Here is a 21,317-nt window from a genome sequence, read left to right on the forward strand (position 1 = left end):
ATTACTTCTCAAGTGTGGATAGGATATGCTGGTTTTGATTTAATTAGTTTTCCTACTGTGGTTTTAGAGAAAGACCAGAAGTTTTTCTTTTCCTTTCTTTTTGAAAATTAATAATACACTGCCTGTTTTTTTTTTTTTTTTTTTTTTTTTTTTTTTTTTTTTTGAGACGGAGTCTCGCTTTGTTGCCCAGGCTGGAGTGCAGTGGCGCGATCTCGGCTCACTGCAAGCTCTGCCTCCCAAGTTCATGCCATTCTCCTGCCTCAGCCTCCGAGTAGCTGGGACTACAGGCGCGCACCACAACGCCTGGCTAACTTTTTGTATTTTTAGTGGAGACGGGGTTTCACCGTGTTAGCCAGGATGGTCTCGATCTCCTGACGTCGTGATCTGCCCACCTCGGCCTCCAAAGTGCTGGGATTACAGACGTGAGCCACTGCACCTGGCTACACTGCCTGTCTTCTCTGGAGGTTGTTGACTCTGCATTTAAAAGACTCTGTAGTGATTAAATTGAGGTAGGTAGTAGTCCACTGGGAAGGAGCCTGTTCCTAGTGAGTATGGATTACAAAATAGGAATATATTTCATTAAGAAATATTTAATTTTATAGGCATTGTCCTTCTTTTCTAGTCTGTAATTTAACGTTTTGCATCAAGTTACGTAAAGCAATAAATAAATCTCAAAGTTTATCATGTTAGGAAACCAAATTGTGAATATATAGTTTCTGGGTTTGTTTATTTATTTATTTTTGAGACAGTCTCACTTTGTTGCCCAGGCTGGAGTGCAGTGGCACGTGTTGCCACAATCACAGCTCACTGCAGCCTCGACCTCCAGACTCAAGGGATCTTCCTACCTCAGCCTCCCAGTAGCTGGGACAATAGACACACGCCACCATGCCTGGCCAATTTTTTGATTATTTGTATAGACAGAGGTCTCACCGTGTTGTCCAGGGTGGTCTCAGACTCCTGGGCTCAAGTGATTCTCCCACGTCAGCTTCCTAAAGTATGTTGGGAGTACAGGCATGAATTTTTAAAAAAAAATTTTTTTTATCAACTCATTACATTTTCAGATCTCATTATGAGATCTGAAATCTCCCTACTAAGTTGGTAAGAACAGGTGTGTTTTTAATATGAAGTGATAATTTAGGGTAATATTTTATAGCCATCATCTTAGCTTTTATTTGACTTTCTCTCATAGTTGGTATATGAATTCTTCTTGAGATTTTTGGAGAGCCCTGATTTCCAGCCTAGCATTGCAAAGCGATACATTGATCAGAAATTCGTACAACAGGTAAGGAACTCTTTTGTCTTAGATTCTCTTATATTCATCTTAGCAATGATTTATTAACTTATGATTAAAATAGAGTAGTCTTTCAAAACTTTAATGGTTTATTTTAATTTGACAGCACTTAATATTACTGCCAAACAATTAGAATAAAAGTGAAGTAGCTCTGAGAGTATAAGAGTATTTTTATCAAGGGTAAGCGTCTAATGAAGTCAATCAAATTATCCTATTTAATCCTAAAGTATCATAGTTATTTTACAAATACCAGAAAAACAAGCCTTTCTGCAGTATCTAAGAAAATTTGGTATGACCATTCAATCCAAGGGAAATCTTGTTTTACATTTGTAAGTCTTTGAACTTGACATATATTTTAAGCATTGGGACTTTGAAATGACAGGGGAAAAAAGAAATAGAATCATTGTGAGGAATTTGGGCTTTAGGCTCCTTTCCTGTCATTAAGTATCAATTACTTTTCCCTTTTTCTTTCCTTTTTGCACCTAAGCATCCCACCACCCAATTTCTAAACCACAGATAAAATGGAATCATTAAGAATATAAGGAGGTAGAGTTAATTGTGATGCCTTCTTTCTTCTTATAAACTGGTTATTAGCTGTTATTTTTAGAACCTACATATTCACAATTTCTAAGAATATATTTTTATTTTCAAAACCTTTTCAAAAATTTAAAGGCCTCTTTTTTTTTTTTTTTTTTTTTTTGAGAGGGAGTCTTGCTCTGTTGCCGAGACTGGAGTGCAGTGGTGCAACCTCAGCTCACTTTATCCTCCACCTCCCAGGTTCAAGCAATTCTCCTGCCTTAGCCTCCCAAGTAGCTGGGACTACAGGCACGCACCACCATGTCCTGCTGATTTTTTTTTTTTTTTTTCTATTTCTAGTAGAGATGGGGTTTCACCATGTTGGCTGGGCTGGTCTTGAACTCCTGGCCTCAAGGGATCCTCCCGCCTCAGCCTCCTAAAGTGCTGGGATTATAGGTGTGAGGCACTGCACTGGCCTAAAGGCCTCTTTTTAACTATATGGAATTGGCCGGCCCCAAAGAAAATTGTGAAGTAGACCAAGCCTTTCTAGGCCTGAGTATGCAGGCCTGTTTAGGAATTTGATGCTAAGGCCAGGATTAAAATCATTGCAAGGACCTTTCCTATCCTTCAGACTACTTTGTATGTGCCCTATGATAAAGATTCTACGAATGTGAGTTTGGTATGTTTAAAGCTCATTTTTGGTCATTCATAACTACCCTTGACCTCATATAAAGTATTCTGAGCAGTTGCTGTGAAAGATTGATAAATGAAGAACATTATCAGCCTAAAATATTTCCTTGAACCATTGAAGTAGCTCTTCATAAACTATAAAGAAATATTAGGTGTGTATTAACAGTAACATATACATTTTAATCATGACTAAAAATTAGATTAAATGGAGTTATGTTATTTTGGTAATTGTAAATGAACGCCTGTTTATTTCCTTGTGCAGTTCTTGTGTGGGATACAGTAGGGAGGTCTAGTAATGCCATATGAAATTGTATTTAATACAATAACAGGTTGAGGGGAACAGTTGCCTTAGTGCTTTGTTAGTCTAGAGCTTGAGGTGTTGAGGCTGCTGTATTATTTTGTGGTGTGAGGGCAGCAAGAAGAAAACTGGTGGAGCAGGATCTGTTTTCTACCTTCTACTTTAAATGTTTGAATTATCTGAGAAGCTAGGGCCCAGTAATTGCTTTTAGCAGTTTGTATGGCTGTTTCTCTCTTGTTGCCTAGGCTGGAGTGCAGTGGCTGGATCTTGGCTCACTGCAACCTCTGCCTCCCAGGTTCAAGCGATTCTCCTGGTTGAGCCTCCCAAGTAGCTGGGACTGCAGGTGTGCCGACATGCCTGGCTAATTTTTGTTTGTACTTTTAGTAGAGACAGGGTTTCACCATGTTGGTCAGGCTGGTATCAAATACCTGACCTCAAGTGATCTGCCCGCCTTGGCCTCTCAAAGTGCTGGGATTACAGTTGAGAGCGACTTTGCCCGGCTGCCATTTTTAATTAGAATAATTTGATCTGAACTTATTAGGTATATTAACAAAAATTCTCATATTCCATAGATATGTTTTGCTGGAGTCTCATGAGGGCCTCAACAGCCTAGCAAACAAAGAATGGAAACTATAAGTATGTCAGTTGTTTTGGGAGATATAAATATGACTTAAGTCATCCACTGTGGTTTCAGATGCATGTGTTAGCAATTATATATAATTCAAAACAAAATGGAATAAGAACTTCTGATGAGGTTCAGAGCTTGCTATCTTTATTGTAATTATAAACACGGAAGTTCAGAACATAAAATTCCTTGACAGCTTTACAGATACTTGTACTCTAAAGAGAGTATTTTATATTTTTCTAAGAAAATCCAATGTTTAAAATATAATATTGGTTTCTTGGACAGAAGAAATTAAGTTTCTTTACCATTTTAAATGGAAATTTGAGATTTTGACTTTAACTTTTTCTAAAGTCTCTTCTCTCAGGTTTTGCTGAAAAGTTGTGCAGAATATAGGAGTGCGCTGATTGGGCCAATTGAGGTATAGGAGAGTGCTGATTGTGGAACTGGTTTAAAATTTTTTAGCTATTTGCTAAGCTGAAAAAGCTATGGACTGGGCATAGTGGCTCACGCCTATAATCCTGGCACTTGGGGATGCTGAGGAGGGTGGATTGCTTGAACTTAGGAGTTTGAGACCAGCCTGGGCAACATGGTGAAACCCTGTCTCTACCAAAAAATATATAAATTAGCTGGGCGTGGTGGCATACGTCTGTAGTCCCAGCTAGTTGGGAGGCTGAGGCAGGAGGATCTCTTGACCCCAGGAGGTCGAGGCTGCAGTGAGTTGTGATTGCATCACTACCCTCCAGTCTGGGCTATAGAGCAAAATCTGTCTTTAAAAAAAAAAAAAATTGGCCTCATCTTATATTCTAGTGTTATTTTATATCTGATTTCTATTAGTATGTATCTGCCAATATTTTATCCTAATAACTGAACGTTAATTTTTTAGCTGTTGGCATGGTAACTATCTTGAACTTATTGTAAATTCACAAGAAGTCTTAGTATGTGTACATCTTTCTATTAAACTAGAAATACACATTTACATATGGATTTTTTTAAACTATTTGATGACTTGCAATCTAAAAACTTAAAAGATTTTCCATGTAGTTTTGACTTTCAAAAAGCATTAAAAATCCCAAATTTTAACACTCCAAAATTGTGAGCCTGTTTAGTATTCAAGAGTAGGATGGAATTTTAAAATCAGTGGGAAGGTAAAGAAAAATCCACTTTTTGAAATATTTATATTTATTGTAAATGTCATATTTTGAAGTGAAATAAGTGAGAAGAAATATTCCCTAAGCTTTTCCTCAACTTCATTACTTAGCAAGAATAAAGTCAGTGTAGTAAGGCAGAACTCGAAAAAATTTTTAAAAGATGTCATGGATAATCTTTCAAATCAAAATTAGAATAAATCTTTAGCTCAATTATTTTTTAAAAGTAATTTCTCAGATTTCTTTTAAAGCTCCTGGAGCTTTTTGATAGTGAAGATCCCAGAGAACGTGACTTCCTGAAGACTGTTCTGCACCGAATTTATGGGAAATTTCTTGGATTAAGAGCATTCATCAGAAAACAAATTAACAACATTTTCCTCAGGTAAATTAATCATTTATTGTATATTGCACCTCTTCCTCCTACATATCTTCTTGTATTCAAGTTGTCTTTGTTTTTTGAGACAGGGTCTCACTCTGTCATCCAGGCTGGAGTGCAGTGGTGAGAACATAGCTTATTGTAGCCCCCATCTCCCAGACTCAAGCAATCTTCCTCTCTCAGCCTGCCAAGTAGTGGGATGACAGGTGTGCACCACCACGCCTGGCTAATTTTTTTGACTTTTAGTAGAGACAAGGTCTATGTACTATGTTGCCCAGGCTGGTTTTGAACTCCTGAACTCAAGCAGTCCTCTTATGTGGGGCCTATCATTTGCTTGTAGTCATCCCTCAGTATCCGTGAGGGACTGATTGCAAGGCCCCTGCTAATACCAAAATCCAAAGTCCCTTATATAAAATGGCATAGTATTTGCATATAATGTCCACACATCCTCCTGTATACTTTATCTCTAGATTACTTATAATAATACAGTGTGAATGCTATGCAAATATGTTATTCTATATTTTAAATTTGTATTTATTTTTAAAAAATATTTTTGATCTGTAGTTGATTGAATGCACAGATATGGAACCTGCAGATACAGAGAGCAAAGTGTACTTTATAAATATTAATCTGTTAAGTGGTTGCTTCAGATCAGGAGATTTCATAACACCCACATTTAAGGTTTGGTTTGTTTTAATTAATTGAAGATCTGGCAAAATTTGGTTACTATTCTCACATTGCAACAATTAGAGATGAGTAATATCTGCCTCCTCTAGAGTGAGTATCCTTCTCCAGTTCTCTGTCATCACTTCCTAAGCCCATTTCAAATATCTGCCCTATTCTATTTATGTCTCCCTGCTTTAAAGGCAACCCTAATCTTGGAAAGCTATGCAGCCTATATAGTTAGAGGTTTAAAGAAATTCTGATTAAAAATGGCTTTATTACATATGGGCCTTTTTCTGTTGGATTTCCCTGTAATTAGAGGTTTCTTATTTTAAAAAGTATTTGTTTGAGAAAACTTATCTTTCTTATAAATTATTAAGTTGAATATTCCAGGTGAAATGACAATCTGTTATCTTCACATATGGCGAGTTTTGGCAAAGGCATATGTAGTTCATTAGGAAACAGATCTTCTTTTGTAAGACTGATATGAATTAACTGGTTTGGGGCAAAAGAGCTTATAAGACCCAAAACATGCTTGTGTGTTTCTAATAGCTGTCCTTTGGATTGATTTCTTCACCCTCCTGCCTGTTTCTCTTAGTTTTCTGAAGTTTGATTTTGATTACATCTGTCTTTATTTTAAATTCAGGTTTATATATGAAACAGAACATTTCAATGGTGTTGCTGAACTTCTTGAAATATTAGGAAGGTAGGTCAGGTTTTTTTGTTATTTTTAAGAAGTAACTTTGAATGTTGTATGTATTAAAATCTTAGCTGGGGTTGGAGAAATTATGTCATATTTTAGAGTTTAAATGTAGAGCCCATAGTTTCTCAACTGAAGTTTTTTTTTTTTTTTTTTTGAGTTGGAGTTTCACTCTTGTTGCCCAGGCTGGAGTGCAATGGCGCGATCTTGGCTCACTGCAACCTCTGCCTCCCGGGTTCAAGCGATTCTCCAGCCTCGGCCTCCTGACTAGCCGGGATTACATGCGCCTGCCACCACGCCCAGCTAATTTTTGTATTTTTATTTTTAGTAGAGGTGGAGTTTCACCATGTTGGCCAGGCTGGTCTTGAACTCCTGACCTCAGGCAGTCCACCCGCCTCAGCCTCCCACAGTGCTGGGATTACAGGTGTGAGCCACCACGCCCAGCCTCAACTGAATTCTTATTACCTTTTGCCATAACACTTTGCCTTCTTTATTCACTACATATTAGTATTAAGAGAATTTTAGACCCTTCTGTTACTATTTAAAGAATGATTTAGTTTCCTTTATTAATAGTAGAAAATGATTGTGGAGAGAACTACTTCTTAATTTCAGATTATCCAACAGAGTAAGAAAAACTACCCATTTACTTCAGAACATATTGAACGTTCTAACAATATTATGATACTGACTCTCCTGCGGCCTTGGGGGGAAAAATAAAGGCAACAACGCATAAAGTGACAGGGTTGATAGAAAATCAAGATAGAAATTACCTGGGAATTAACTGACAGTCCTAATTTTCTTTTGGAATCATCAGATGACTTAGAGGAACAGACTTCATAGTAGTAGTCTTCCTAAAGTAGTTTGAAGATGAACAGTCATACAACACCAGGATTGAAACAGCACTGTTCCTTATGTACTCATGGATATGACAGCTTTTAGAAACAAAGTAGTAACTACTTAACCCTTCCCCTGCCTTTTTTTCCCTCCAGTATTATCAATGGCTTTGCATTGCCACTGAAAGCAGAACATAAACAATTTCTAATGAAGGTTCTTATTCCTATGCATACTGCAAAAGGATTAGCTTTGTTTCATGCTCAGGTAAGTTTCAGAAAAATTTCCAAATGAAATGAATATTATTTCAAAGGCAAATATAAAGGCAGAGAAATGAGAAATATTGAGATGACAGTTTTAAGTATAAGCAATTTGCTTACAAAATTACCCAAAGCAAATTTTTCTTATCATTTTAAAATGTTTAGTTGTTAGGTAAGACCAATTATTTAATTTTTATATCTATACTTACACTTTAAGTGTAAGATACACACTTTCCTCATATTTTAGTCCAGGCCTTGACCTAATATGTGACTTTGAATAAATCCCACATATCTACAGAATGTTTCTTCCAGCTGCAATAACGTAGACCTAGTTAGAGAGATTTTGGTCTCTTCTATTAATATTTAGAGAATAATATATCAGCATAGGTGTATATGTAGAAACATGCTGAAAAACTAAATTGTTAGCTCTAGTCTTACTTCAGTTAACTTTATAGTCAGAAATTACTACTAAAAAATCTTTTTTAAACTTGAATTTACTTTCAAGGCTAAAAAGTTACACAATTGTGAGTATAGTTTCATGACTGAGGTATTTCACAATTTCACAATTGTGAGTGTATTTTTATATATCAAAATAATTTATCAAAATGAGGTAGTCTAAAAAATATTGGCTAAATATAAAAAAATCCTACATTATTAAATGTTATCTCACTCAGTAATATTTATAAACTGTCCCTTACCTTTTAGCTAGCATATTGTGTCGTACAGTTCCTGGAGAAAGATACAACACTAACAGAGCCAGTAAGTGTTCTATGTATTTTCATGTTTTTGGTCTGCATTAATAGAATTTCATTGTAGCTTTCTTTTTATAGACTTTATAGTTATTAAGTAAAATAATGTACCTTAAGCTAAAATCATTTAGAAGAAGAAATGTGAGATTAATCTGCATTCAAAGAAGGGGTTAGGAGGGGAAAGTTCTCATGAGTTATATGTCTTAAATAACCAAAATATAGACTACTGTTAATATGTAGTAGTTAAGATGTACAATGAAGGCTGGGCGCGGTGGCTCAAGCCTGTAATCCCAGCACTTTGGGAGGCTGAGACGGGCGGATCACGAGGTCAGGAGATTGAGACCATCCTGGCTAACATGGTGAAACCCCGTCTCTACTAAAAAAAAATACAAAAAACTAGCCGGGCGAGGTGGCGGGCGCCTGTAGTCCCAGCTACTCGGGAGGCTGAGGCAGGAGAATGGCGTAAACCTGGGAGGCGGAGCTTGCAGTGAGCTGAGATCCGGCCACTGCACTCCAGCCTGGGCGACAGAGCAAGACTCCGTCTCAAAAAAAAAAAAAAAAGATGTACAATGATAGGATCAGATGACCACAGTGAAATTTTATATGCATACTGTCTTCACCAATAATCTTTTAAATCTTCATTCACCTTCTGGAATTAAAGCATACTTCGAGTACTCCCTTGATTTTTTTTTTTTTTGAGGCGGAGTCTCGCTCTGTCGCCCGGACTGGAGTGCAGTGGCCAGATCTCAGCTCACTGCAAGCTCCGCCTCCCGGGTTTACGCCATTCTTCTGCCTCAGCCTCCTGAGTAGCTGGGACTACAGGCGCCCGCCACCTCGCCCAGCTCGTTTTTTTTTGTATTTTTAGTAGAGATGGGGTTTCACCGTGTTAGCCAGGATGGTCTCGATCTCCTGACCTCGTGATCCGCCCATCTCGGCCTCCCAAAGTGCTGGGATTACAGGCTTGAGCCACCGCGCCCGGCCTGTTTTGTTTTTAATAATAGAATTTTTGCCACTCATTAACGATAAACCACTTGATAGGGATAGAAAACATTTCCTTACTTTTGGTGATTTAAGATGTAATCTTGGAATAAAAGTTGTTTATGAACCAGCAAGGCAACTTAGTCTTTGAATTCTACTGTTATTTGCCTCTAGAATGAAAATTCAGGAGAGAGTGAAAACATAATTAGTTATGAAAATTTACTGAGGATTCAAGAAAAACAAAAGATGAAGTAGGGTGAAACAGAAGAGTATAAAAGCATAGAAAACTTTTTAACCTTGGTGAAGTATAAGTATTTTGAGAGAATGCTTTCTAGGCATGTGAAATCTAATATTTACCTAGTATTAGGTTGGTGCTTTTAAAAGATTTAAAAGTAATGGCAAAAGCCACAATCACTTTAGCAGCAGCCTAATGAATATTTAGTATAATAGCAAAGGGTTTGAAAGATTAAAACTAAAATATATATGTATTTTTACTATATTATGAGCCTTCTCAGGCTATCCCTAGGGATGCTTGAAAAAATTATATATTTAGTATTCTCCCTTTCATTTGAACTTTGTGTAATGGAACAAAAGACATTTTTCCACTCCTTAATTTTTTTAGTTTTTTTTTTACTTCTAGATTTACACTGTTTTCTAGAAACCGCTGTAAACAGTTTTTTTGTTTTTTTTTTTTTTTTCAGATGGAGTCTCGCTTTGTCACTTAGGCTGGAGTGCAGTGGTGCAATCTCGGCTCACTGCAAGCTCCACCTCCTGGGTTCACGCCATTCTCCTGCCTCAGCCTCCCAAGTAGCTGGGACTACAGGCACCCGCCACCACACCCAGCTAATTTTTTGTATTTTTAATAGAGACGGGGTTTCACTGTGTTAGCCAGGATGGTCTCCATCTCCTGACCTCGTGATCCGCCCACCTCGGCCTCCCAAAGTGCTGGGATTACAGGCGTGAGCCACCACGCCTGGCCAGCTGTAAACAGTTTTTAAAGACAATTCAGGAGAATTAGAAACCATATATTTACAAATGAAACCACATAAACCTCTGAAGTTGATTAAAACTTGGCTGGGTATGCAGTGGCTCACAACTATAATCCCAGCACTTTGGAAGGCTGAGGCAGGCAGATAACTTGAGGCCAGGAGTTTGAGACCAGCCTGGCCAACATGGTGAAACCTTGTCTCTAGTTAAAATACAAAAATTAGCTGGGCATGGTGGCACGGGCCTACAGTCCCAGCTACTCAGATAGTGAGGGTACAAGAATTGCTTGAATCCAGGAGGCATAGGTTGCAATGATCTGAGCTCATACCAGTGCGCTCCAGCCTGGGCTTCAGAGTGAGACTCTGTCTTAAAAAAAAAAAAGAAAAAAGTAAAACCTTAATACAAATCCATGATAACTCCCATTAGAATTGAGAAAAAGAAAACCCATAATAACACATATTGAAAAGTCATGGTTCATGCTTGGTAAATAGTATACAAATAAAATTTTAATTAATTTGGGGTGGATAAGGAAGACAGGTGATTTATTTTTAAAGAATGGAAGATAGAGGCAGGGCACAGTGGTTCACGCCTGTAATCCCAGCACTTTGGGGGGCTGAGGCAGGCGGATCACCTGAGGTCAGGGGTTCAAAATCAGCCTGACCAACATGGTGAAACCTCATTTCTACTTAAAAAAAAAAAAATTAGCTTGGCGTGGTGGTGTGTGCCTGTAATCCCAGCTACTAGGGAGGCTGAGACACAGGAATCACTTGAACCCTGGAGGCGGAGGTTGCAGTGAGCCAAGATTGCACCAAAAAAAAAAACACAACAAAAGCACTTGACGATTAGGGCAAGGGATGATAGCCGGTTATTCAGCTTTTATCTGGCTTGGCTGAGCTGGGTTAATGAAAATAGGAGCAGGATGAGGAGAGAGAGTAAGATAAATACCCAGGTTAAGAAAGGAAAATATTTTCCAACTCATAAAGATCTCTCAATACAGAGATCTTGCAGTTTCTAACATAGGCCATTCCAGTGCTATATTACTTGGGTTTGAGCCTTAATACTAATTTTCTGATTTAAAGTAAGCATTCCTATCAAAGCTTTCTACAAGTTATAACTAGCTCAGAGCTTTTGTTCGTTTATTACTCAAGCCTGTAATCCCAGCACTTTGGGAGGCTGAGGCAGGCGGATCACCTGAGATCAGGAGTTCAAGACCAGCCTGGCCAACATGATGAAACTCCGTCCCTACTGAAAATACAAAAATTAGCCGGGCGTGGTGGCGGGCACCTGTAATCCCAGCTACTTGGGAGACTGAGGCAGAATTGCTTGAGGCAGGAGAATGGCTTGAACCCAGGAGGCGGAGGTTGCACTGAGCGGAGATCACAGCACTACACTCCAGCCTGGGCAAGAGTGAGACTCCATCTCAAAAAAAAAAAAAAAAAGTACAGGGTGAAAGAAGTAACTAAATATTCATTACAGCTAAGTTTCCATGTAAAGAGGAAAAAAATGAAGAGTCGGCATGACTTTCAAAACTTCAATTTTTTTGGCAGTGTAAACCTTTCCTTCCATGCAAAGCTGCGTTTTTATAAAACAAGCAAAACAAAACAAAACACCTTTCTTACTCCAAGAAAATCTAACTTGAGCCCCAAAATATTTTTCTTTTTCTTTTCTTTTTTTTGAGACAGAGACTCACTCTGTTGCCCAGGCTGGAGTGCAGTCAGTGGCACGATCTCGGCTCACTGCAACCTCCACCTCCCAGATTCAAGCAGTCTCGTGCCTCAGCCTCCTGAGTAGCTGGGATAACAGGCGCGCAATACCACACCCAGCTAGTTGGGTTTTTTTTTGTATTTTTAGTAGAGACGGGGTTTCATCATGTTGCCCAGGCTGGTCTCGAACTCCTGAAATCAGGCAGTCTGCCTGCCTCAGCCTTCCAGAGTGCTAGGATTATAGTTATAAGCCACTGCACCTGGCCCACGTTGACATCTTTTTGGGGGCCACTAGTCAACCTACTGTTCATTATTCAGTACTGCCTGACATTGAAATTTGTGTATGATGAGGGTAAGGAACTGCATTTGGGTTTTTTGTTTGTGTTTTGGGTTTTTTTTTTGAGACAGGAGCTCACTGCATCACCCAGGATGGAGTGCAGTAGTATGATTGTGGCTCACAGCAGCCCTGACCTCCCAGGCTCAGATGAGCCTTCTGCCTTAGCCTCCCAAGTAGCTGGGACTAGAGGCATGTGCTACCACACCCAGCTATTTTTTTTTTGTATTTTTGGTAGAGATGAGATGGGGTTTCACCATGATGCCCAGGCTGGTATCGATCTTGGGATCGATGCTGGGATTACAGGCCTGAACCACCACGCCTGGCCTGCATTCATTTTCAATTACGCATATCAAATGATCACAAAATTTATTGGCTTAAAATAGCAAGCATTTATGGCCTTTATCAAAGCTGTAGCTGCTTCCACGTAGCTGCTCTGGTCAAAAAGAAGCCGAGAGTGACAGTTTTCCTTGATGGTCACAGTTCTGTTTGCTGTAACTGATCTGCAACATTTTGGGAAAATATAGTTCTATTGGGAGCAAAAATAACAAGCATTTGTTGTCTTAGTTGCTATGAATCAAGAATCTGGTCATGGCTTAGGTGGGCTCTCTGCTTCAGGGTCTCTTACAAAGCTTCAGTTGGAGTGTTGGCCAGAAATTGGGTCTCATATAAAGTGTCAGATGGGGAAGGATCTGCTTTTAAGTTCACATGTATGTTGGCAGAATTCAGTTTGTCATGTTATGTTGGACTGAAAGCCTCAGATCCTGGCTGGCTGTTGGCTAGATCCCACCCTCAGATCCTTGTCACCCAGGTTTCTCCAGCGTGGCATCTTACTTCATCAAAGCCAAGACAGCAAGAGTCTACTAGTAAGACAGAAGTCACAATCTTTTGTAACTTACTCATGAAGTGACATTCGGTTGGTTAGAAGCAAGTCACACTAGACAGCTCACACTTAAGGAGAGGGGATTACACAAGGTTGTGAGGACAGGAAACAAGCTCATGAGGTCATCATAGAAGTCTGCTAGCCAAAGGAGCCTGTTACATTTTTCCTTTTTAAATAGTGAGCTACCTGTCCCAGGACCACCACTGTTTCCCATGGAACTGAAAGGCCACCTTTGTCATATACTAAAACTCATATATACATGAGTATGTCTAGATACTCATATATATCTTTTCTCTCCATTTATTTGCCAATATCATCTTGTTTTGGTTGCTGATACCCATAATATAGGTTCTGTTCTATTAACTCCCCCCACCAAAAAAACAATTGTTGTCATTTGCTTATATTTATGGATTTTAGAATGAATGTTTCTAGTTCCAAAAAATAATTCAATTGGCATTTGATTGTAATTATGTTAAATTTACTTATAAATCAAGTACAGGAAAAATAATATCTGCACAATATTGAACCACCTCACTTATTTACAGTCATGTGCTGTATAATGATGTTTCGTTTAATAACAGGCTACATATAAAATGGCAGTCCAAGACAGGCATGGTGGCTCAGGAATGTATTCCCAGCTACTTGGGAGGCTGAGGTAGGGGGATCTCTTGAGCCTAGGGGGTTGCAGTGAACTGTGATCACACCAGTGCACTCCAGCCTGGCCGACAGTGCAAGACTGGACTGTCTCCTAAAAAAGAAAAATGGAACTGGGCATGGTTGCTCATGCCTGTAATCCCAGCACTTCGGGAGGCCAAGGTAGGAGGATTGGTTGAAGCCAGGACTTTAAGACCACATGGGCAACAGAGCAAGACCTCGTCTCTACAAAAAGTAAAAAATTAAAATTAGCCAGGTGCGGTGGCATACACCCGCAGTCCCAGCTACTTGGGAGGCTGAGGCAGGAGGATCACTTAAGCCTAGGAGTTCAAGGTTACAGTGAGCTCTGATCATGTCAGTGCACTGCAGTCTAGGCAACAGAGTGAGGCCTCATCAAAAAGAGAGAGAAATGTTGAGAGAGAGAGAGAGAGAGAGAGAAATGGTGATTCCAAAAGAAAGAGAAAGAAAAATGGTGATCCCATAAGATTATAATGCTATATTTTAACTGTACTTTTGTGTTTAGATACACAAATACTATTGTAACAAGTGCCTACAGTGCCTACAGTATTCAGTACAAGAACATCCTGTACAGGTTTGTAGTCTAGGAGCAAAAGGCTACACCATACAGTCTAGGTGTGTAGTAGGCCATACCATCTAGGTGTAAGTACACACTATGATGTTTAAATGATGAAATCGCCTAACGACACATTTCTTAGAACGTATCCCCATCATTAAATGACATGTAACTGTATTTGTAATCTTCTGTGATCTTCAGTAAAGTTTTATACTTTTCTCCATATGTCTTAAATATTTCTTGCAAATTTATTCTTTATGCACATTATAGTTCTTATGAAAAGTACCTTTTTTATTATTCATCTGATTTTTACTGATGTTTTATAAAGGTATTGATTTTTATATACATATTTTTTAATGTGGCCACATACTGAATTTTCCTACTCACTCTAGTAACTTGCAGGGTTTTTTTTGTTTGTTTTTGTTTTTTAAGTTTTAGGGGATATATATGTGTACACAAGTAATTGTAATTCTGGTATTCTTTTCCAACATTATTCATCACATTGTTATCTTACTGAATTATCTCCAAAACAGTATTCTTCTCAATTTTAATTTGAATTAGTGTTCCACATTACTGGACCAGACTATAAAGTAACCTAAAAAGCTGTCAAAGATCTATTTCCACAAAACCACCAGGCCTAGATGGTTTTACAGCCTGTCTCTAATAAATCATTGTGTAGAATGATTACTGGTGGTTTCTGATAAATTCATTTAGTTCTAGCTTACTAATTTTTTTTATCAGAATATATAGTCAATTAAAAATGTCAAATGACTTGAATATCTTTTAAAATGATCTGTTTTTTATTTCCCCCTTTAACCTATGAATTGAACCATCCTGGCATTTCTGGAATAAGTTATAATTAGGCATATAGCATTCTTCTATTGTGATTCAGTTTAATGCAAATGTTTTCAATTATGTTTATTTAAATAAATAGTCTCCACTTTGGGAGGCCGAGGCTGGTGGATCACAAGGTCAGGAGTTTAAGACCAGCCTGGCCAAGATGTTGAAACCTGTCTTTACTAAAAATACAAAAATTAGCCAGGCGTGGTGGCAGGCGCCTATAATGCCAGCTACTCGAGAAGCTGAGGCAGAGAATTGCTTGAACCCAGGAGGCCGGGGTTGCAGTGAGCCAAGATCACACCACTGCACTCCAGCCTGGGTGACAGAGTGAGACTCCATCTCAAAATAAATAAATAAATAAAAATAGTCTCTTTTGTTTCATTGTATTCTGGTTATAAAGATTGTACTAGCCATGAAATAGACTGGGAAGCTGTCCGGCTCTTTTTTGTGCTTCATAATGGTTTAAATAACAGGAATCATCTGTTCCTTAAGGTTTCTCCCTAAAATAACCTCCCTCTCTTAACCCCACCAACTTGTATTTTCCTTTATTTTCTTAGAAGTAGCACATACTATTAAATTGTTTTATTTATGTGTTTAATTGATCACTTGCATTGGTCTTGCTCTATTAGAATGTAAGCTCTATGAAAACCAGAGACCTCATCTATCTTATACATCAGTGTGTCCCTAGCATCTAGAACAGTATCTGGTACATAGTAGGTACTCAGTAAATATTTGTTGAATTAATAAAATTTTAAAGCTGAGCAGAAAGTCTGCTTATACACTTATATATTAAGCAATATTGATTTACTTCAGAATGAGTGTTGATATAATCATAGCTATGGAAAATACCCTGGGATTAACTAGCTTCATTGTTAAATTCATGCTAAACTTTTTCTTTTTTGCAGGTGATCAGAGGACTGCTGAAATTTTGGCCAAAAACCTGCAGTCAGAAAGAGGTGGGTTTTGTTCACTAAATGTAATGCATTTTACTAGAACTTGTCAATTCCAGGGCTATGCTTCTTTGGGCTGGCTGTATTGCTGTTGCTAACGAGCGGGAGATGTACACAGACTTGGTAGAAGACCCGTGGTATAATAAACTCTGTGCCATCCAGACATTTTTTTTGCCCATTGTATACTATGCAGATTAACCTTCTCATTTGTATGGTTTTTATATTAGTTTCACATAATTTATCATGTTTCTTAAAATAAAATTTTTTTAACCTAGGTGATGTTTTTAGGAGAAATTGAAGAAATCTTAGATGTCATTGAACCAACACAGTTCAAAAAAATTGAAGAGCCACTTTTCAAGCAGATATCCAAGTGTGTATCCAGTTCTCATTTTCAGGTATGATTTTTCAGTGAAGCCCTTACTTTACACTAGTATTTCTTTCCTATTTTAGTTTTGACATTTCTCTAAATGTCTTTCTTTAGGTTGCAGAAAGGGCATTGTACTTCTGGAATAATGAATATATTCTTAGTTTGATTGAGGAGAACATTGATAAAATTCTGCCAATTATGTTTGCCAGTTTGTACAAAATTTCCAAAGAACACTGGAATCCGTAAGTATCTTTTATATAGGTCATATTTTTATTTATCTATTTATTTATTTTAAGCCTTTTTGTCATTGATTTCCTAATTCATACCTGAAACCTATTACAGATTTGGAAGTTACTCCAAGGTTAACATCAGTTGTATTCTGTTTTGTATTTTATATACATATACTTTTATCAAGTTATAAATGTGTGTGTATGTTCTTCAATATGTAGTCTTAATGTCAATTTATTTTTTAACTTTTTTTAGAGACAGTCTTGCTCTGTTGCCCAGGCCGGAGTGCAATGGTGCGATCATAGCTCACCATAGCCTCAAACTCCTGGGTTCACGCAATCCTCCTGCCTCAGCCTCCCGAGTAGCTAGGACCACAGGTGTACACCCCACCATACCCAGCCAATTTTTATTTTTATTTTTTTGGACACTTGAGGTCTCACTATATTGCCAGGCTGGACTGAAACTCGTGATCTCAAGTGATCATCTCACTTGGCCTCCCAAAGTGCTGAGATTATAGGCATGAACCACTGTGCCCAGCCTTCATATCAATTTAAAATTGCAAATCTCCCTGGAGGGTGGACTATCTGGTATACCATTCTGCACCAGAGTGTGGTGAAACCCTGTTGGAGAGACCAACTGAACATTTGCAGAGGATGCACAAACTACTTCGTTAATGCAGAGTTGTGTTGTGTATAGTCTCACCTCTATAAATGGCACTGTCCTAGGGGAAAGCCAAAGTGCTAAGGGTAATATATTCTAACTTCTTTAACATCCTTATCTGGCTTTCTACTTTTCTTATAAGTTTTGGTAATTGGATCTTTTTCATCTTCTTTTAATGTTGTTACTCAGGATTTCAGACATGAGACTGTAAAGCAGAAATGAAGATAACTATAGTGAACATTTTTAACTACAGTTTAAGCATGATAAAGTGGAAAAGATTTTTCTTAGACTGTCTCTACCACCACTTGCTGTATGACCTTGAGCATATTACAAACCTCTTGAGCCTCAGTTTTATCATCTCTAAAATGGATTAAATGAATCAGCCAACCTTTAAACCATTTTAGAGACCATAGTGTTAACATTTCCTCTCTGTTAGCAGTATCATAACTCAGGACTGGCTCATTTTCATTTTAGGACCATTGTAGCACTGGTATACAATGTGCTGAAAACCCTAATGGAAATGAATGGCAAGCTTTTCGATGACCTTACTAGCTCATACAAAGCTGAAAGACAGAGGTATTTGATATTTTGAATTACAAAATTTCTCTACATTTTATGTTAGTTGAATGAGATTCAGTTCAGGAAGGTATCTGCTCTCAGTTCAGATTTTGATATTTAAGAAGTTAATTACCTTATAGTAAAAATTACAATGTGAAAGTCTCTTAACACATAAGTCATTTCCAGATAAACTAGCCCCAGTATTTTTATAGATTTGTTAAAGCAGAAAAAGCAGTACCATCTATTTTTGAGGGTAGTTACATAATTTACTTCCTCTAATGGTTAGATTATGATTTTAATGTGGTCATAAATCCTGTTTATCTCATTCTGAGCCTTAGATTTCCTCAGTCTGTTAGCATCTGCATATGAAATACAATTTATGCTGAATTTTAAATATCAATTTGTACAATTTGATTTTTTATCCATGCATTTACGGAAATCCTTTTTGTCCACGTGGGCTTCCAGAGTGAGCTTTACTTTTCAAGTGTTGTTAGCAGTAAGTAATTCTTAGGCTGTGGATTATCAGAAGGTGGTATTTTAAAGTCAGCATAGTTCTTCTTTGGGAAGAGGGAAGTCACATAATGATATGGCTTAGGGTACTATTAATATGTTGTTCCTTGCAATAATACATATTTTAGAGTATAAATGTTAGCATATATCAGCCTTTAGGAACATGGCTTAGTGATTACCTCTTTTTGAGGCTTTCATAAATTACTATAAGATAATCTCAAAAATTACTTTCTTCTCATATGTTTATTTCAAACTCAAGAAGCGCTTTCTTAAACTTAAGTGGTTAGTAACCAGTGTACCTGAGCCCACCCATCATTTGAGGATAGTAGTTACCATTTACTTCTAGTAAGCATATTACCTGTTCTGTTTAGAAAAGCTCATCTATTTTGACAAATTCCTAGTTATGGTTATCTTAAAGTAGAAAATCGATAGCCTTTCTTCAAAGCCATCTAGCCCATTAATAACTAACTCTATGCATTATTTCCTTTAAATAGCAGCATTCAGGCAGGAATAGAAATTAAGTACATGTTTTGAGCCTCAGGAAGCAATGGGAAGAAAAGTAAGATGACTAGGATCATAGGAAACTTGTATTTGAAAAATACATATTTCACATGACTAAGAATATAATCATTATTTCTTATCTGCATAAATCAGCAAATCCTTTAAAAGGATTTGTCCTTTTAACTCATAACTGCAGAATTATAAGCCTATGTTTTACATGTTCATGTAGCCTTTCAGAATAGACTGCTCCAAGTTATTCGGAAATGTTTTCCTTAGAACTGAAATTAAGTAGTTGAAACGACATACAAAATATTTTGACTTTCATTTTGTTTTAGAGAGAGATTACTGAAACTAAAGTTTTCGTGTGACATGTAAAAGATAGGACATAGTAAGATACAAACTGGTTAGTGGCTGGAGATGTGGCTGTTAGTGGCAAAAATGATGTGGCTTCTGCCTGGTGTGAAGGAAGTGCTTCCTACTGACCTAGCGGCCAGCCCCTTTAGCCTTTGTAATAGTGATTGGACTACTACAACTGCGAGATGTCAACATGAGAAAATTAATGTGTAAGTACCCTGTTGACTATAAAGCACAGTGTTGTAGTGATAATGTGTAGGGGACAGAAAGCAAGTAGTAATGTCTAGCTGGTACAGAAGATGCACAGACTCAATACATTTAGGAGAGTGACAAGAAGAAATTAGGTGCTCCAGGTAAGTGGACTCCAAAGCTTTAGCAGACAGATTTAAGTGAAATGTGGGTGAGTAATGTGTTCTCCAGTAAGCTGTCAAACAGCACCTCTCTTTGGGTTCTGAAATAATTTCTGATTACAAAACTTTTGGTTTATCTACAGAGAGAAAAAGAAGGAATTGGAACGTGAAGAATTATGGAAAAAATTAGAGGAGCTAAAGCTAAAGAAAGCTCTAGAAAAACAGAATAGTGCTTACAACATGCACAGTATTCTCAGCAATACAAGTGCCGAATAAAAAAAAGCCTCCCACCTCTGCCGGATAGGCACAGTTTTGTATGCTTTTTTGAAATATGTAAAAATTACAAACAAACCTCATCAGTATAATATAATTAAAAGGCCAATTTTTTCTGGCAACTGTAAATGGAAAAATATATGGACTAAACGTAGCCCTGTGCTGTATCATGGCCACAGTATATTGTAACCTTTGTCTAATCATTGGATTTATTGTGTCACTTCTGAAGTTTCACAGAAATGAATGAATTTTATCATCTATGATATGAGTGAGATAATTATGGGAGTGGTAAGAATTATGACTTGAATTCTTCTTTGATTGTGTTGCACATAGATATGGTAGTCTGCTCTGTATATTTTTCCCTTTTATAATGTGCTTTTCACACTGCTGCAAACCTTAGTTACATCCTAGGAAAAAGAATACTTCCTAAAATAAAACTAAGGTATCCTTACACTTCTCTTTGTCTCACCCAGAAATATGATGGGGGGAATTACCTGCCCTAACCCCTCCCTCAATAAATATATTACTGTACTCTGGAATTTAGGCAAAACCTTAAATCTCCAGGCTTTTAAAGCACAAAATATAAATAAAAGCTGGGAAAGTAAACCAAAATTCTTCAGATTGTTCCTCGTGAATATCCCCCTTCCTCTGCAATTCCCCAGAGTGGTAACAGATGGGTAGAGGCAGCTCAGGTAAATTACCCAGCTTGCCTCTCAATTCATTCCTCCTCTTCCTCTCAAAGGCTGAAGGCAGGACCTTTCCAGTCCTCACGACCTGCCCTTCACCTAGTCCCTCCTGACCCAGGGATGGAGGCTTTGAGTCCCACAGTGTGGTGATACAGAGCACTAGTTGTCACTGCCTGGCTTTATTTAAAGGAAATGCAGTAGGCTTCCTCTGTAGAGCTCTGAAAAGGTTGACTATATAGAGGTCTTGTATGTTTTTACTTGGTCAAGTATTTCTCACGTCTTTTGTTATCAGAGTACCATTCCAATCTCTTAACTTGCAGTTGTGTGGAAAACTGTTTTGTAATGAAAGATCTTCATTGGGGGATTGAGCAGCATTTAATAAAGTCTATGTTTGTATTTTGCCTTATGTCATCTTTGCTTCTTTTAGCTCTAAGCTTAGGCATACAGGAGAAGCCTGCCCCCCTTTTTACATACATATGTATATTTATAGAAACTTTTAAGACAAATTGTGGGACGAAGTCTAATTTAAAAATAGGAAGATTGTGTGCCAAGGTTGAGTCTTCTAGCCCTTTACCAAAATATGTTTTACAGAACATTTGCATAAAATTCTAAGTTCTAGGATATCCTTCCATCATCTTTCATGTCCTTGTATGTTAAGAGGACAGGTTAATTTACTTTGAAGCTAGTTTTTCATAATCCATAATAAATAGCACTTTTTTTTTTTTTTTTTTTTGAGACGGAGTCCCGCTCTGTCGCCCAGGCAGGAGTGCAGTGGCGCGATCT

At 37.8% G+C, this 21,317-nt stretch overlaps 1 protein-coding gene and 1 non-coding gene across 3 annotated transcripts in view; both read left to right on the plus strand.

Annotated features, from left to right (window-relative positions):
• The window catches only part of PPP2R5A (protein phosphatase 2 regulatory subunit B'alpha), a 78,411-nt gene extending 57,471 nt beyond the window's left edge, over window positions 1-20,940 (plus strand). The window contains exons 4-13 of one of the 2 annotated variants that reach the window (XM_033198674.1): window positions 1,190-1,282; window positions 4,817-4,947; window positions 6,251-6,310; window positions 7,294-7,402; window positions 8,101-8,154; window positions 16,003-16,053; window positions 16,323-16,442; window positions 16,529-16,656; window positions 17,777-17,878; window positions 19,719-20,940. In XM_033198674.1, the coding sequence (XP_033054565.1) occupies window positions 1,190-1,282; window positions 4,817-4,947; window positions 6,251-6,310; window positions 7,294-7,402; window positions 8,101-8,154; window positions 16,003-16,053; window positions 16,323-16,442; window positions 16,529-16,656; window positions 17,777-17,878; window positions 19,719-19,851 (981 nt within the window). In that variant the 3' untranslated portion in view covers window positions 19,852-20,940. The remainder of the gene's footprint in view (window positions 1-1,189; window positions 1,283-4,816; window positions 4,948-6,250; window positions 6,311-7,293; window positions 7,403-8,100; window positions 8,155-16,002; window positions 16,054-16,322; window positions 16,443-16,528; window positions 16,657-17,776; window positions 17,879-19,718) is intronic. The other variant, XM_033198675.1, reaches the window with a different exon arrangement.
• Window positions 12,541-12,675, plus strand: LOC117077037. Its single transcript, XR_004434629.1, has one exon. It is a non-coding gene; the product is annotated as a small nucleolar RNA SNORA16B/SNORA16A family (small nucleolar RNA).
• Window positions 20,941-21,317: the final 377 nt, after the last annotated feature.

The sequence above is a fragment of the Trachypithecus francoisi genome, unplaced genomic scaffold (genome assembly GCF_009764315.1).
Source record: "Trachypithecus francoisi isolate TF-2019V2 unplaced genomic scaffold, Tfra_2.0 Lachesis_group5, whole genome shotgun sequence".
NCBI lineage: Eukaryota > Metazoa > Chordata > Mammalia > Primates > Cercopithecidae > Trachypithecus > Trachypithecus francoisi.